The sequence below is a fragment of the Petaurus breviceps genome, unplaced genomic scaffold, assembly GCF_028583685.1.
Source record: "Petaurus breviceps papuanus isolate PSGF00001 unplaced genomic scaffold, PetGlider_PUasm1.0 188, whole genome shotgun sequence".
Classification (NCBI taxonomy): Eukaryota; Metazoa; Chordata; class Mammalia; order Diprotodontia; family Petauridae; genus Petaurus; species Petaurus breviceps.
Window position 1 is genome coordinate 39,749,429 of NW_027185804.1, and position 15,845 is coordinate 39,765,273.

At 36.4% G+C, this 15,845-nt stretch overlaps 1 protein-coding gene across 2 annotated transcripts; it reads left to right on the plus strand.

Moving 5' to 3' along the window:
• Positions 1-5,597: 5,597 nt before the first annotated feature.
• On the plus strand, positions 5,598-12,155 carry LOC138163490 (olfactory receptor 4C6-like). Of its 2 annotated transcripts, XM_069090948.1 has the most exons (2): positions 5,598-6,496; positions 12,146-12,155. In XM_069090948.1, the coding sequence occupies exons 1-2, from the start codon at positions 5,598-5,600 to the stop codon at positions 12,153-12,155; spliced, it is 909 nt and encodes a 302-aa protein (XP_068947049.1). The 2 variants fall into 2 exon arrangements, with proteins under 2 accessions (XP_068947049.1, XP_068947048.1); XM_069090947.1 differs by lacking the exon at positions 12,146-12,155 and having other exon boundaries at positions 5,598-6,612.
• The last annotated feature ends 3,690 nt before the right edge of the window (positions 12,156-15,845 follow it).

A 15,845-nucleotide genomic window follows, 5' to 3' on the forward strand; every position in this document is an offset into this window, starting at 1 on the left:
AAAAAAGGAACATCACTCGATACAAAGGAATTCTTAAAGGGTGGTACTGAAAAACAATGGTTCATGGATCTTTTAATGCCTGATTGAAAATGTTATTTCTTTTGAAATGGTATTTCAAATAACCATCAATTTTGTGATGGAAATGCACATGTAGTACAACTTATGTGGATACCCATATAGTACAGATGAAGATACTAAAGTTGCTAAGTGGCTTCCCTCATATCTATAGATTTATAATTTGTAAGCTAGAAAATGTGGGACAAGACTTTTGATACCAAATCCAACATGAATTTCAACCTACCACATTGCCTATACAATTAATTCAGAGACTGTCTGAGATGGAAGGGAAAGCCCACATTCTGTAGATAAACTTTATGAAACAAAAAAGAAAAGTTTTGTTTTCTATTTTTAAAGGATTATTGAATCTGTAGATGAAGGTAAGTTAAAAAAATACAGTTTATATAGTTCATCTAGATTTTAGCAAAGTGTTTAATAAATTATCTCTTTTTGTTCTTGTGAAGAAGGTAGACAATATTACAATCAGATAGATCCAGAAGTGGTTGGGTGGTGGTAATCTAGATATGTTGTTAATTGTTCAATATTAGCATGGGAGTAGGAACCCAGTGGATTTCTCCAGGAATCTGTGTTTGGACCCATGCTATTTAGCACAGACATAATGTTTCAGTTGAAATATACATGGTAAATTTATCAATTTTTTGATTAAATAAAGTTTTTAGGAATAGTCAGTACGGGAAGATGATTATAGAGTTGGGATTCCAAAATAGCTAGACAGACTGGAGCATCTGGCTGAATTTAAGAAGATTAAATTCAGTAGGGCTAAATATAAAGTTGTGACTTAGAGTGATATTAAACTAATGTCGGCTATAAAAAAGTATCAAGAAAGTGGCATAGATAGAAGTATAGTGTTCTTTCAAAAAATCTAGAGATCTTAAACTTCAATCTCAATAGGATAACCACAAGACATATCCATAAGTATAAAAAAGCTAATGAAATCTTAGGGTTCATTAATAGAAATTAAATGACTTATCAAGAACAGGGAAGTGATAGTTATACTATATTCTAACCTCAAAACTCATCTGTAGTTCTGTGTTTGGTCCTACACACTATGATTTAAAGAGAACTTTCATAATTCTAAATTCAGTGATGGTAGGGAACGCAGAACACTGTTGGGTGCATGGTTGTGGGGTAGTGGTGTGGTAGTAATACTTATTGAAATCATAACAGTCAGTCATCATCACAGTAATAGCAAGAGTGGTGGGAATAATGGTAGAGAATGAGGGGGCAGAAGAGGAGGAAGAGAGAAAGAGGAAGAAAAGAAATAGTTCTCATCATTCTCCATGCAGAGACTAGATATCTGTCAGGTATGTAATAGTGAGCATTCTTTAACGATGTAGGCTTGACTTTGGGGATGTTAATGTCCCTTCCCCTCAGAGATTCTGTGGATCTGTTGGTGCTCTCCCTCCCTTACCTCTACCCCTGGGATTGCCTACTTTACTTTGAAAGCAAGGGTAAACTACATTCTCCTACTTGATACGTATCCTGATTCACCTCATTGCCAATGATTGAAACTTTTAAAAGTTACTTTTGATATTTGTGTATTTCTTAAGTAATTTGTCTAAGTTCTTACTATTAGTGAGTAGTAAAGTCAGATCTGTCAGTGTATCATATGACCAATGAGTGTGATAAAAATCAATTTTTAACATTGAGCAATTTCGCCAGAATAGTTATTCTGGTGTTGGAAATCCATTCGGTAGCCATATAGTACACGTTTTCTAAACTTGAATAAGTCCTAGAACATTGCTTGGGACAAAGAAACTAAATGACTTACCTGATATCACATAAATACTGAGCATTAGAGTTAGGATAAGAACTTTAGTATATTTCACTCAAAGTACAGTATTTTCACCTCTGAAATATTTTATCAGTCATTTATGAAACATTTATTGAGAACTTAACTATCAGACACTTTGATAGACACTGAGTATGCAAAGCTACATGTGATTTAGTCTTTACCATAAAGAAAACCTCTCCCACTGCAGGAATGAGAGCTAGTTAACAGAATGAATGGAGCAAACAAAACGGGTCACATGTCTCTTCTTACACTATGTATTTCTGGGGAAAATGACTTAAAGAATAAGCAAGAAAACCAGAGGTACAGAGATACTTCCATAAATCCAAGTTATAAATAATTATCAGCAAGTATAAGCTTCAGGAGACACGCCTTGGAAGGAGTAACCCAAGCACCCTTTGAGGTAGATTAAAGATAATAAAACAAGGTGGAGATGGAAGGCATTTCAGGCATGAAGAAGAGCATGTGCAAAGCATAAGAGTTAGAAATGGTCATTTTTATCAGATGAATGTGGCTTGTCAGTGCATGAGTGTGCTTGTATTATAGAGCAAGTGATTGGAAGTAATTTGTAAGGCTCCTGAAAAGGCAGTTTGTAGACACATTTTCGAGTGATTCAATGCTTAAAGAAGGACTTTGTATTGTATCTTAGGGACAAGAGGTGTTTGTGGTTCTGGAGTTCACTGGGGGTTCTGTAGTAAGGGTGTTTCATGGAGTGCTATTGTCATCTGTAGAAGAGGAATATCAATTTGCCAGCTAAGTGATTGATTATGAATGGATTGTACAGAGGAGAAATTGGAGGTAGAGCAATAAATCAATTTTGTGACCCCTGTTGTAGTTTTCTTGGGAGAGATAATGGAGTGGTTTAACATTTCCTTCTCCAGCTCATTTTACAGATGAAGAAACTGGAATAAACAATGTGGAGTGATGTGCCCCATATCATACAGCTAGTAAATTTCTGATGTCAGATTAGAATTCAGGAAGATGTATCTTCCTGACTCCAGCCTGAAACATTGTCCACTGAGCAAGCTAGCTGTCCCTAGATCAGTAAGGAGGGTATTTCAATAAAGCAGGTGAATGTTGATAAGAGTCTAAGGGGAAAATAGTTCGGTGACTACTGAGTAGAAAGTTTGCATACAAGATAAAATGGGAAGTTAGAAAGGTAAGATTTAGCAATTGTTCAACTATGGGGTATTGACTGAACAATTAATTGAGGATTTGAACCTGGAAGATTAGAGGAAAGAAGATGCCACCAAGAAGTAAAGAGGAGACACAGATGAGTTCTTTATGTATGAATTGGTTCTGAGATATTTATATGACATCCAGCTCCAAATACTGTGTTGTGAAATTCAAATTTAAGAGTTAGACCAAGATTGGAAACAAACAAATCATATATATATATATCCATATCCATCTATCCATCCTGATAGATTTTATTTTTTTTTTTGGAGGGTAATTGGAGTTAAGTAACTTGCCAAAGGTTACATGGCTAGGTTTTTTTTTTTTTTTGTGGGTGTTAAGTGTCTGAGGCCGGAACTGAACTTGGGTCCTCCTGACTCCAGGGCCAGCACTTTACTCACTGTGCCACCTAGACGCCCCCTTGATAGATTTTTATATAAATATGTATACATTTACACAATACACATATACACATACACATATATGTACACACATATACATATATTCAAGTATGTGTGTTTGCATATATATGTATATGTGTGTATCTTATATGCATATTTTTTAAGAATAATCTACATTGGGATGATAATTTAACTTGTGGAATCTGATATTATTACTGAGAAACCTACAAAGAAAAAAGGATAATGTATAAACAAGAGACCCTTATAGGACATCATTAGATAGGAGGTGGGGCCTTAATTAGGTTCCAACAAAAGAGCCTAAGGCATTGCAGAGCAACTAGAAGTAGAAGTAGAATAATATCACCAAAGACCCAAGAGGGACAGGAAATCCAGGAGGCTGAGAAATTATCACTGGCAAATGTCACAAAGAGTTTTGTATAATGTATGTTAAGATATGAGGTGTATAATAATTTAAGAGATCCATGAGATGTAAGCTAAGAATTATGAGAATTGAAAAAAAAATCAAGATCATGAACTAAGAGTTCCTTTGTCACTCAGAGACAGTGGACTTAGATGACTGACCTGGTCAGAACCCAGATTATATTGGATTATGAAGTGAGAAGAGAAAAAAAAATACAGTAAATGAATATAGTTCAGTTGGCTGATTAAAGGAAGGAAGAAGAAATAAAGATCGATAGATACATATTATGTGTTGTATTTGTCCTTTATTCTCAAAGAGGACCATGACACCGAGGAGATGATATGACTTGCAGTTGACTTAGGTATGAGTGAGGGAAGGCTGTGAAGGGTCACTAGTCTCACTTTCTCCTCCAGAGCCATCTGGGTCCAGTGGTCAAATATTCATCAGGACCACTGAAGATGACCCAGAATACAATGGGAGATCCTGGCTGTTTTAGATTAAGGCCTTATCAGGTTCTAACTTTGAGTGAGGTAATGCCCATTCAATGAATAAGCCTGATTAAGAAATGAGTCAAGAGATGACACCTTTAATAAAAAATAAAATCAAACTGGAAGGGGAAGACCTCAAGGTTGCTGACCAAAGATAATTAAGTTGTGCTTGGGCAGAAACTACTGTTTTCTAATCTATGAGATGCAGAGTGAAATGGGTTTACCCTTAAGTCTTTGAGAAAGAAATCCATACACAAGGAGAGGGCGATGGATAAAAGGAAGGAGAAGTAGGAGAGGAAGAGGGACAGAGAGAGGGAGAAGAGGGACAGGAAGAGAGACAGGGAGAGAAAGAGGGACCTCTCCAGGTCTCAACTTCCCGCATTGCAAAATGAAAATGATATCCGCAGTTCTTACTCCGTAGAATTATTTTGAGGTTTAAATTAGGCATTGCTGGTAAGACATCCTATGAATTATAAAGTATCAGTTGCTTTTGTTATTCATACTCATTGAACTTTTCTTTCTTTTTAACCAGACATATGATTTCATTGGATTCGAGAATCTCCAAACAAGGAAGCTCCCACTCCCCATAGAGTGAATCCATTGTTTTGCAGTGTCTGGACTTAAAGTGATACCTTGGTAATTATAGGTTAAGAGATTTGCCCACAGTCCTATAGCCAGAAGAGGGGCATGAAAGAAGCTTCCCTGACTCCAAGATTATTGTTTTATCTACTCACTTATCCCGGTTAAGTTTAGACAATCTCTTCCCATTGGACTTAAAAGGGGCTTACTCATTAACATTATCTGCCATTTCTTCTCGAATGTGAAGAGGTTGTTGCAATCTAAGTACATCACTTAAAACCATAACTGGGATTTATATGAATCTATTGGATTCTAATCATTGATAAACATGATATTAACCCATTTCTACTTTTCATAGTTACAGACAAACTAATTACATGAAAGTAATCTATTATATCCAGTTACTTCTAAGATGAAAGGGAGATGAATCACAATCCTTAGCATTAAGGATGTTATTTGTATTCATTCCCCCTGTACAAAATTCATCTTTTGCAGAAATAGCTGTTTCAGCAAGACTAGTGATTGACTCAAGTTGGAATTAAAATAGCTGGATTTCTTAGGTGAGTTAAAGGCAAGGTCTAAGTAGAGGAAGAAATGAAGAGAAAAGGAAAGAACCAATAAGGCTATGGGAAAATAAGGAAGCTGCCAGACAAGTGACCAAGATGGAAAGTAAAAACAATGTAACTGAATTCATTCTGCTAGGCCTTACACAAAATCCAGAACTTCGAAAAATTTTCTTTGTCATATTTATAATCATATATATTATCACAATTATAGGAAATATATTCATTGTCATAACCTTGACTGCCAGCCAGACTTTGAAATCACCCATGTACTTTTTTCTAACATTCTTATCCATCGTGGATGCTACCTACTCTTCAGTCATTGCTCCTAAGATGGTTGTGGATTTACTCTATGAGAAGTCAACCATCTCCCTGGAAGGCTGTCTGACTCAACTCTTTGCAGATCATTTTTTTGGTGGTGTAGGCATCATCCTTCTTGTGGTCATGGCTTATGATCGCTATGTGGCCATCTGCAAACCCCTGCACTACATGACCATCATGAATCCTCGAATGTGCTACCTGCTGGTGGCAGCGTCCTGGATGGGGGGCTCCATTCATGCCACCATACAACTCCTCTTCATGGCCCATCTCCCCTTCTGTGGCCCTAATGTTATTGATCACTTCATGTGTGACTTGTTCCCATTGCTGAAACTGGCCTGCATGGACACCCACGTTCTTGGCATTTTAGTCATTGCTAACAGTGGTGTAATGTGTCTCTCAATCTTTCTCATACTAACTGTCTCCTATGTAGTTATCCTCTCTTCCCTGAAGGGTGGTAGTTCAGAAGGAAGGAGGAAGGCCCTTTCCACCTGTAGCTCTCACTTTACAGTGGTCGTCTTGTTTTTTCTTCCCTGTATTTTCTTGTATGTAAGGCCAGTAGCCACTTTTCCTATAGATAAAGTTGTATCTATATGTGCTACTATGATTACTCCTATGTTAAATCCCTTGATCTACACCCTTAGGAATGCAGAGGTTAAAAATGCCACAAAGAAACTCTGGATGAGATGAATGTCTTTCAGTATAATTGAAATTGAGTTAATAGTTGGAAATCTTTCAAATTCATCAGAGGAATGCAAATGTATTGATAGAATAATATTTTAATCAGTGGACATACTACTTTAGCTAGCAAAAACCACAACCCTTTCATAAATTTCCACACTGACTTTTCCTAGGCCAATTTTTTTTCTAAAAATCTTTGTGAGAGGTTATAAGTGATATTTTAGAGATGTGACAAATTGAAATATTGACTAAATCTCTAGGCATGTAGGACATTTCAAAGCCATAGTCTTCCATCTAATAGTAATGACAAAAATTAACATTTTATAGCCCACTAAGGTTTGCAAAATGCTTTAGATATAGTTTATCTTAGTACTTTACAAATATCACTGCAGTTTTCCCTTGCAACAGCCTTCAAAGATAAATGCTATTATTATTATTATTCTCCTTCTACATGCAAGGCAATTTAGGCAAAGATGCTATATAGCTGACTCCCACAGGGTCTCACAAATAATCCTTGCCTGATTAAAAAGAAATCAAAATCATGTTAAGCTTATTTAAGACCAATGTTCTATTGATTGTACCTCCCCACCTTCCCTTAGTTATGCTTCTGTAGAAAAAGGGAGAGAAATGCATTTCCTAAAATTCTCTCTGGGATCAGGCCCAGGTATGACAATTATATATTCTTCAATTTCTTTTGTCATGTTTTTTTTTCATATTACCTTTCTATATATGTTGTCAAAGTTATTGTGAATATTTTTTTGCTCATTGATTTTCTTTCATCCATAAGTGTTCCCATAATTTTCTAATTATTTTTCATATTTCTTATTTCTTAAGTGATAGTACTATCCTGCTGCATATTCCATTCTTGTGCCACAATCTGTTGCAATTTCCCCATCAATAGGGCATACTTTATTTCTATGTTTGGTCATTAGGGAATTGCATTTAATATTTTTTTCTTTATTTGGACTCAATCCCTCTAATTGACTTTTTTGTATATGTCTAATTCTAGAAGATTTGGGCCAAAGTATATCTATATCTTATTTTATTATTTTATATTTTAACAATTTTTTTAAAAAATCACTTCAAACTGTTTTACAGAATTAATGGACTCATTCACAATTCTATCCACATTGTATTATTGTAACTGTCTTTAAGAAGGACCTCTAGAATTGACCATTTCTATGAATTTTATGTTTGTGGATTAAAAACAAATAATTACAAGAATGTCAGGGAAGTTAGGTGGATAGGGAACACCCCACATTCTAGAAGTTTGCAGGATTATTATAACAATTTATTGCTTTAAGAAACCAAAAACTCAGAAGCTCTGGGTACTAATCTTTGTTCCAACACTAAGAAATTTTGAGAAATTATGGTAGTTATATCATCTGCCTGAGCCCATTTTATGTGTTAAATGAGAACTGGGAGTGGTTTGTACCCTTCAGTGAGCTGTGTGCTGGTTCTATGGATTATGGAAATGACTTATGCATTAGAATTAGGAATAAACTCAATTCCGGACTTTTCCAGGAGCAGTTGTCAATTTTAGCTCCCTCTCTTGGTCAGGTCATTTTTGTCTCATTTTTCGGAGTGTGCTTAATTTTACTTGGGCATACTCACTGACTTAGTTTTGAATGAAAACAAACTAGTAGAGTTTCAAAAGTGTAATGGAAAGTGATCTGAATTTGTTATCAACAGAGACCTGGCTTGAAATGTGTCCTTTGTTACTTAAATGTTCTGTGTTGTTAAGCAGGTCAGTTAAACACTCTTATTCAGTTTCCTCATGTATAAAAATGAATACACACTGCCTGATTATACAGTTATGAGGGCCAAATGATTTATAAAAATGCGTTATATGAAATAATAATTGCAACAATAATATGTTCATGATTATTATGATAAGAGTCTTTTGTATGGAACAATGTTTGCAAAATAATACAAGTTATCAAATTGGAGATTCATAAAAAAGTCACTATATAAGACTCCAGAATTATTGTTACAGTCACTTCAAAGATAAAAAAAAATAAAGCTGAGAACTACCTGGCATTTTGCCAAATGCATACATGTTAAAGATCTACAGAAGGGAAGAAAAAAAACAATAACACAGAAAGCACAAATATTACTATAAAATCATTATAAAATGTTCCTTAAATCTCTTTAGGTTGGTTTTTTTTTTAATTCCGTAATATGTGCTATGATCAAAAGTATTCATTTCATGACCTACATGTAAATATTTAGATATTTAAATAATACTAGGTAGCATTTACATAGTACTTAAAAGTTTGATTAGGCAAAACAATTTAGGAAGATCAGTGAAAGCCTTCCTACTCCTGAAGTAAACACTTTAAGAGACTTATTAAGGTAGAGTTGTGTAATAATTACTATTTTGAGAAGGCACACAGAAACTAACTGGGTCCTTCAATATAATCTATCCAGTAACTAATGGGGAAATAAATTCATTAGCTTCTCAGAAAAATCAGAGTAGATGGCAACATCCACATTTCTGCTTTGGAGATTGCAACAATAAAGCAACACCTGTTTATTTCTCCTACAACCATTTCCTCTCTCCAAACCCACTTCCTCTGAATTCTTAATCTCTTCACCTTAAAAGTAATCCTAAATGTCCTAGACTCAATATGAAGCATAAAAGAATGTTTTACATTAAATATTCTCACATAAGATATTAGTAATGTGTCAAAGTTGGATCACTGTATATTTGTTACTATGGAAAATGAGATCAGATTAGATACGGCAAGACTTGAACCAAATAATGAAGTAGGTCAATTTTATTTAATGATTTTTGTGCTCAGTTCCCTTCCACTTTTCCTTTCCAATTCTCTCTTCCTTTCTTTTAATGTTCCTCAACCTCTGTTACTTAGCTGGACCATATTGTCCCACAGCTATCAGGCTGTTGAGATTTTTCCTAGGATTCACATTACTACCTTCCATAGCAATGTACAAATCACTAAATCACCTTTTTGGTACTGAAATTGTTACCAAAAAAAAAAAACTTTCTACTGAACATACTTCACAATACATTCAATCATATCTTTATAATCAACATGGAGGATGTGGGATTGTGAAGAGGAGCTGGACATCGACTCAGTAAAATTTTGGTTCAAACTCTGCCTATTTCCAAATTTCCTCCATCTCTGAGTCTCAGTTTTTACATAAAATGGATAAAATTAGTTAATAAGCAATCAAAAAGCACAATTTCTGCTGGTGAATCAATGTCTATGTCCAATTTCTAGAAAGGGAATACTTTTTTCTCAGAGTGTAAAACTTTGGAGTGTGAAAGATGATATCACCTCAGGACTTTTGTAGATTCATTGAATTTAATTTGTTGACATAGCTGGATGCTGTGGAGTTTCATGCAGTTGGAAGTGTAGTTAAGGCTTATCTCTTTCCCTGCATGGACAGAAAGTATTTGCTGAGGCAAAAACTTTACTTAAAGAGAACATCTGTTTGGAATGATACAACAAAAAATTTTTGCAACTGTACTAAACCTTCAACAATGGAAAGAAAAATCAGGATCTAGGAAGTCAAAAAAGTGTCCAAATAGTGCAAGAGGTTCTAGATTTTTGTGAAGGTGTGTCTATTCATGGTAATATATTTTTCCTCAAATTTTATTTTTATTTTTAGTTTACATCATTCATTTCCATAAGAATTTGACTTACAAATTTTCTCCCCATCTTTCCCCTACCAACCACCGCAAACAGTGATCCCACTGAATACCCCCTCCTCCAATCTTCTCTCCTATATCACCCCCTCTGACTTTCCAATAGGGTATGGTTGATCTCTAGGGCCCAGTGCCTGTGTATCATATTTCCCAGTGGCATGTAAAATAATAATAATCATAATCTTATATATATATGTATATATATACATACATTTGATTTTAAAACTTTGAATTCCAGATTCTTTCCTTTCCTCCCTTGTCACCCACCCTTACTGGGAAGATAATTAATTGAATATAGGTTTTATAGGTGTAGCTATACAAAACATTTCCATAGTGGATATATTGTGAAAGGCTATTTTATTTCCCTCCCTCCTATCCCATCCCCCCACTTGTTCTATTCTCTGCTTTCATCCTTTCATTTTCAAAAGTGGGTGCTTCCAACACTCCTCCCCCCCCCAGCCTGCCCTCCCTTCCATCATCCCCCCTCTCATACCTTTCCCCCCTACTCTCCTCCAGGGTAAGATACACTATTTAGTGTGTATGTCATTCCATCCTAAAGCCAAATTCAAAGAGAGTAAGGTTGATTCATTCCCTGTTGCCTTCCTGGTCTTCCCATCCATTGTAACAATTAAATAACAAGTTGCCTCTTCTATATGATATAATTTACCCCATTTTTTATCTCCCCATCTCCTCTCATTATATTTCTCTCTCACCTCTTAATTTCACCATTTAAGTGTCATCTTTTCTGCAGCAGCAAGCACCCCAGCATCCCCAGGGTGGCTGCCAACACAGGTTCTTAGATCTGCTTTGCTAAAGGAAAGCAATTCAAAATTGGTTAACTAGCTTACTTTAATCAATCAAATGGATATTGTTTACATAGTTGAGGGGAAAAAGTCAGCGCCCTGAACTTCAGAGTATGAAGACAGAAATATTTCAAGCAGACAGGCCTCCAACTGTCCAACCATTACATCCATACCAAATCACAGTTACCAGAGAGGGAAGAATCAAAATCTGGGTTTTTCAAAGCTGGGGGGCTCTCAATGGCTGCCCAGAGTCTCATCTGGTCAAGTCATACAACACTTCTCAAAGTGATTCCCCAAACAAAGTCTCACATAAGGGATTATATAGCCTTATCCTAGGTCAGAGAATGTAACAACTCTCTTGAGCCACTACCCAATCAAAAAGCAACAAGATGTAGACATTCCTGAAGAAGAAGCCTCCCACTACAGGCTCCAGTAGAACTTAATCTAGGGACAGGAAAGATCTTAAAAATTTACATTCCTATAACACCTTCATATTCGATTGGTCCTGTGCCCTCTGTCTATGTATACCTGTACACATATATACACACACTCACATATATATTCATATGCCCATATGACCTCCTATATAGACATACATATGCATGTTTACATATACATATATGTATGTATATGGTTGTATAGATGTGTGTATTTATGTATGTATATGTGTGTATACGCATTTTTATTCCATTCAACTATTCTCATAAGGAGAAAAGTTTCCTAAGTTACTATTATCATTTTTCCATGTAGGAATGTAAACAGTTCAACTTCGATAAGTTCCTTATGATTTTTTTCCCTGTTTACATTTTCATGCTTCTCTTGCTTCTTGTACCTGAATGTCAAATTTTCTATTCAACTCTGGTTTTTTCATCAAGAATGCTTGAAAGTCCTCTATTCCATTGAAGAGCCATATTATTGCCTGAAACATGATACTCTGTTTTGCTGGGTAGGTGATTCTTGGTTTTAGTCCCAGCTCTTTGACCTCTGGAATATCATATTCCAAGCTCTTCAATCCCTCAGTGTAGAAGCTGCCAGATCCTATATTAGCCTGACTGTGTTTCCACAGGATTCAAATTGTTTCTACCTGGCTACTTGTAATATTTTCTTCTTGATCTGGGAACTCCAGAAACTGGCTATAATATTCCTAGGAGTTTCCTTTTTGGGATCTTTTTCAGGAGGTGATTGGTGGATGCTTTCAATCTCCATTTTGCCCTCTGGTTCTAAAACATTAGGGCAAATTTCCTTGAGAATTTCTTGAAGAATGATTTCTAGTTTCTTTTTTTTGATCATGACTTTCAGGTAGTCCAATAACTTTTAAATTATCTCCCCTGGATCTGTTATTTGGTCAGTGGTTTTTCCAATGAGATATTTCACACTGCTTTCTATTTTTTCATTTGTTTGCATCTTTTTAATAGTATCTTGATTTCTCTTAATGTCACTAGCTTCCATTTGCTCCATTCTAATTCTGCAGTAATAACTCTCTTCAGTGAGCTTTTGAGATTCTTTTTCCATCTGCCAAATTCGAATTTTTAAGGCATTTTCCTCCTCATTGCCTTTCTGAGCTTCTTTTGCCATTTGATTTAATCTATATTTTTAAGGTGTTATTTTTTTCAGTCAGGTTGTTGTCTCTCATTTCATAATTTTTTTGCATCGTTCTCATTTCTCTTGCCAATTTTTCCTTCACTTCTCTAATCTGGTTTTCAAAATCCTTCTTATGCTCCTCTATGGCCTGTAACCAGCTCATATTTTTCTTGGAAGCTTTTTTTGCAGGAGTTCTGACTTCACTGTCTTCCTCCTGTTCCATGCTTTGAACTTTTTTGTCCACAAAAGAGGAATATAGAGTCAAATTGCTGAGCTCACTTTTCTTCTTTTGTTTTCTCATTTTGCCACTCAATTGCTTGACTTTTGAGCTTTTTGCCACAGTGGAACTCTGCTACCAGAAAGGGGAGCTTTGTCCCAATTGTTGGGTTTCAGCAGTTGCTGAACCTATTAGTTAGCTGCCTTCTCTGATGCGTCCACATGCTCTGGCAAACTGGTCACACCCCAGGATCTCCACCCTAGACAGTGATACAGATTCAAGGAGGTTAAAGCAAGATCAATTATGTCTCAGACTGGTTGCTTTGCCCCCCTACAATCTACAGGACAGGAGCTCTGAAGCAGCCACAAGGCAGAGGCTGTAATGCCACCACACCTCAGCAGTTTCTAACCCTATGGGCAAAGGTTGTAGCACACTTTCAGAATTCCCAGTTCCCACAAAGTCTACACTGGCCTCTCACTTTGTCTTCGAAATCCATGGATTGAGAATTCTGGAAACAACTACAGCTCCTGGTGATCTGGAGGCCCTCTAGCTGGCCGCTGGACAGGCTGCTCTGAGGCTAAAACGTCGAGTTCATGCAGGGTTTTGCTTGGCTCCCAGAGTTCTGGGCTGCCCCCTTCCTGTTTGCCTACTGGGCTGTTTTCAGCTGAAGTTCAGCTTCTCTCTGTCATTTTGTGGGTTCTCTAGCTCCAAAGTTTGTTTACATGAATTGGAGAAGGTGGAAGCTGGAGCCATGCAGAAGTCCTGTTTCTACTCAGCCATCTTGCCTGCACCCCCATGAAAATATTTTCTGCTTGTACATATTTTGCCTAGCTTTAGAAGAAAGAGGGAACCTGAACTGCATTTGTTTACCTTGAGACGAAGTCAACTTTGAGCCCTAGGTGTCTTACACTGAAGGTCAATAGGCAGCTTTTCAAAATTGTATTAGTTTCCAGAGGAACCCTTTGGATCTATGGAACTAATAGCTGAGGATACAAAGGAAGAAAAAAAGAAAATTCTAACCCTTGAGCAGCTCAAATACTCATGGGTGAGGTAATATGTAAAGCATTTGACACATAGGAGAAATATATAGCTATTGGATGGAAATCTCAAATGGGAAGGGAGGATAAGGAAGCACTAAATGAAGGATAATGGTGGTTTTGGTGGTGATGAAGATGATGATTAAGTTCTAGTCTCAGGTCTCCAATCTAGTAATGACTTCATTCCTCAAGCCTTCTGCTTCACTTCTGCTGAAATCAGCAATAGTTTTAAAGCATTACTGGGGTATGATAGTATATTTTTAACTGAGCTTTCAGGAAGAAAAAAGTATTCAAACATATTTAAATTTAATCTTCATTATTAATACATATATAAACCATGAAGAAAATCTAAAATTAAGTCATGATTTGATTGCTAAGTTCTGAGGTGTCATTTTTTTCACTGAAAATTTAATAGTCCTATGTCTGCAAGACTGGCAGAGCTGACCCTGAATACAGTCATTTTGTAGCTGCACTGCCTCTTGTTTCCAGGGCAATAAGTTTTGATGAACATTTTTCCTTATAAGCTGTCTTCATTTTATCTCACATCCCATTTGCTATCAAGCTACAAGATATTCACTTGCATCTTTACATTGACAACTGGATTTTAAGAAATTTTTGATAGTCTTTTGTCTTCAAAGATACCTATAAAGAGGAATAGAATGGCTGCAATCCAGCCTGAAGAAGCAGTTAGTTTTTAAAAGCAAATTCAAATTGCATAAAACATGTTTTAAAAACCAAGACCTTAAGTGCTAACAAATTTTGCCCTCTCCTGAAAATGTAACAGAATAGAGAAGAAATAAGTTTTCATTTTTATGCAGAGGATCTGTACTTCAATCATTTCTCTATTTACTACCTAACTTTTCTGGAGTAATTTACTTTATGGAAATAACCAATTATTCATAATCTTACCATACTCCTCCTCTGGTTAGACTTGGTATAAATTAATAATTATTGTATTTACTTAATTATATCTTCATCATTTATCTAAATCTACATCCATGCTTTTAGCTATATGTATCCCTTTTTCTATCTCTATTTCTTGCCTATCTTCTTTTGAAGAATTGAAATTTCTCATTTTTTCTTTATGTATACCATGCTAAGCCTGTTCCCTTGCATAGAGTAGATAACATATGGATGTTGTTGAATTGTATGATGGAGAAGATTTATTTATCTGTGGATGTGTCATTTGAATAAGTTAAAATATAAGCATACGGAGGTCAAAACTATCCCTGCTATTTACCAGTTCCAGGCGCACAGAAGTGGCTTAACTTTCATATTGATATATTATCCATACTAAATTTATCTTTTGAAATCTGATAAAGCTGTATCATTTAATTCTTTTTAAATCAGGATGCCATTCAATGTACATGCAGTTCCATCTTGAATTGAGACATGCCTAAATCAAATGAGTATGATAGAAATATGTGTCCACTTCCTATCAAAAATATTACACAGGGGTGGAGCCAACATGGTGCAGTAAAAACAGGACTTCCATATGGCTCCACCTCCAATCACCTCCAATACATGTAAAAAAATGACTCTAAATAAATTTTAGAGCTACAGAACCCCCCAAAGTGACAAAGAGAAAGAACTAGTCCACTGAAGTCATCCTGGAAGGCCAACAGCAATGGTCTATCACACCGTACTGGGAGCTGAGCATAGTCCCATGTGAGCCACATGGCCCAGGGCAGCCACAAACAGCAGCAGCCTGAGCAGAATTCAGGAGAGTAAATCACCAGCATCTGTGGTGGTTTCCAGACTTCTCAAGCCATACAGCCCAAAGACAAAGCAAAAGGTGAGTGGGGAAATCTGTCAGAAGAGGGGGACAGAAGAGGGTGGTCAGGCCCCTGCCCTCAGAATAAGAAGTGGCCTAGGAGCAGTGACTGCAGCTGCTGCCATGTGGTTTCCTCCAGAGCTTCTGGCCTGCAGATAGTAGGTGGACCAAGCAACCACTCAGAGGGAAATTACTCTTGCTTTAACCTGCTTGGATCTGGATCATGGTCTTGGGTGGTGCTCCTGGGGTGTTTGGCCACTGTT

Excerpts from the sequence above, each read along its gene's own strand:
- LOC138163490 (XM_069090948.1), top strand. The coding sequence starts at position 5,598 with ATGGAAAGTAAAAACAATGTAACTGAATTCATTCTGCTAGGCCTTACA.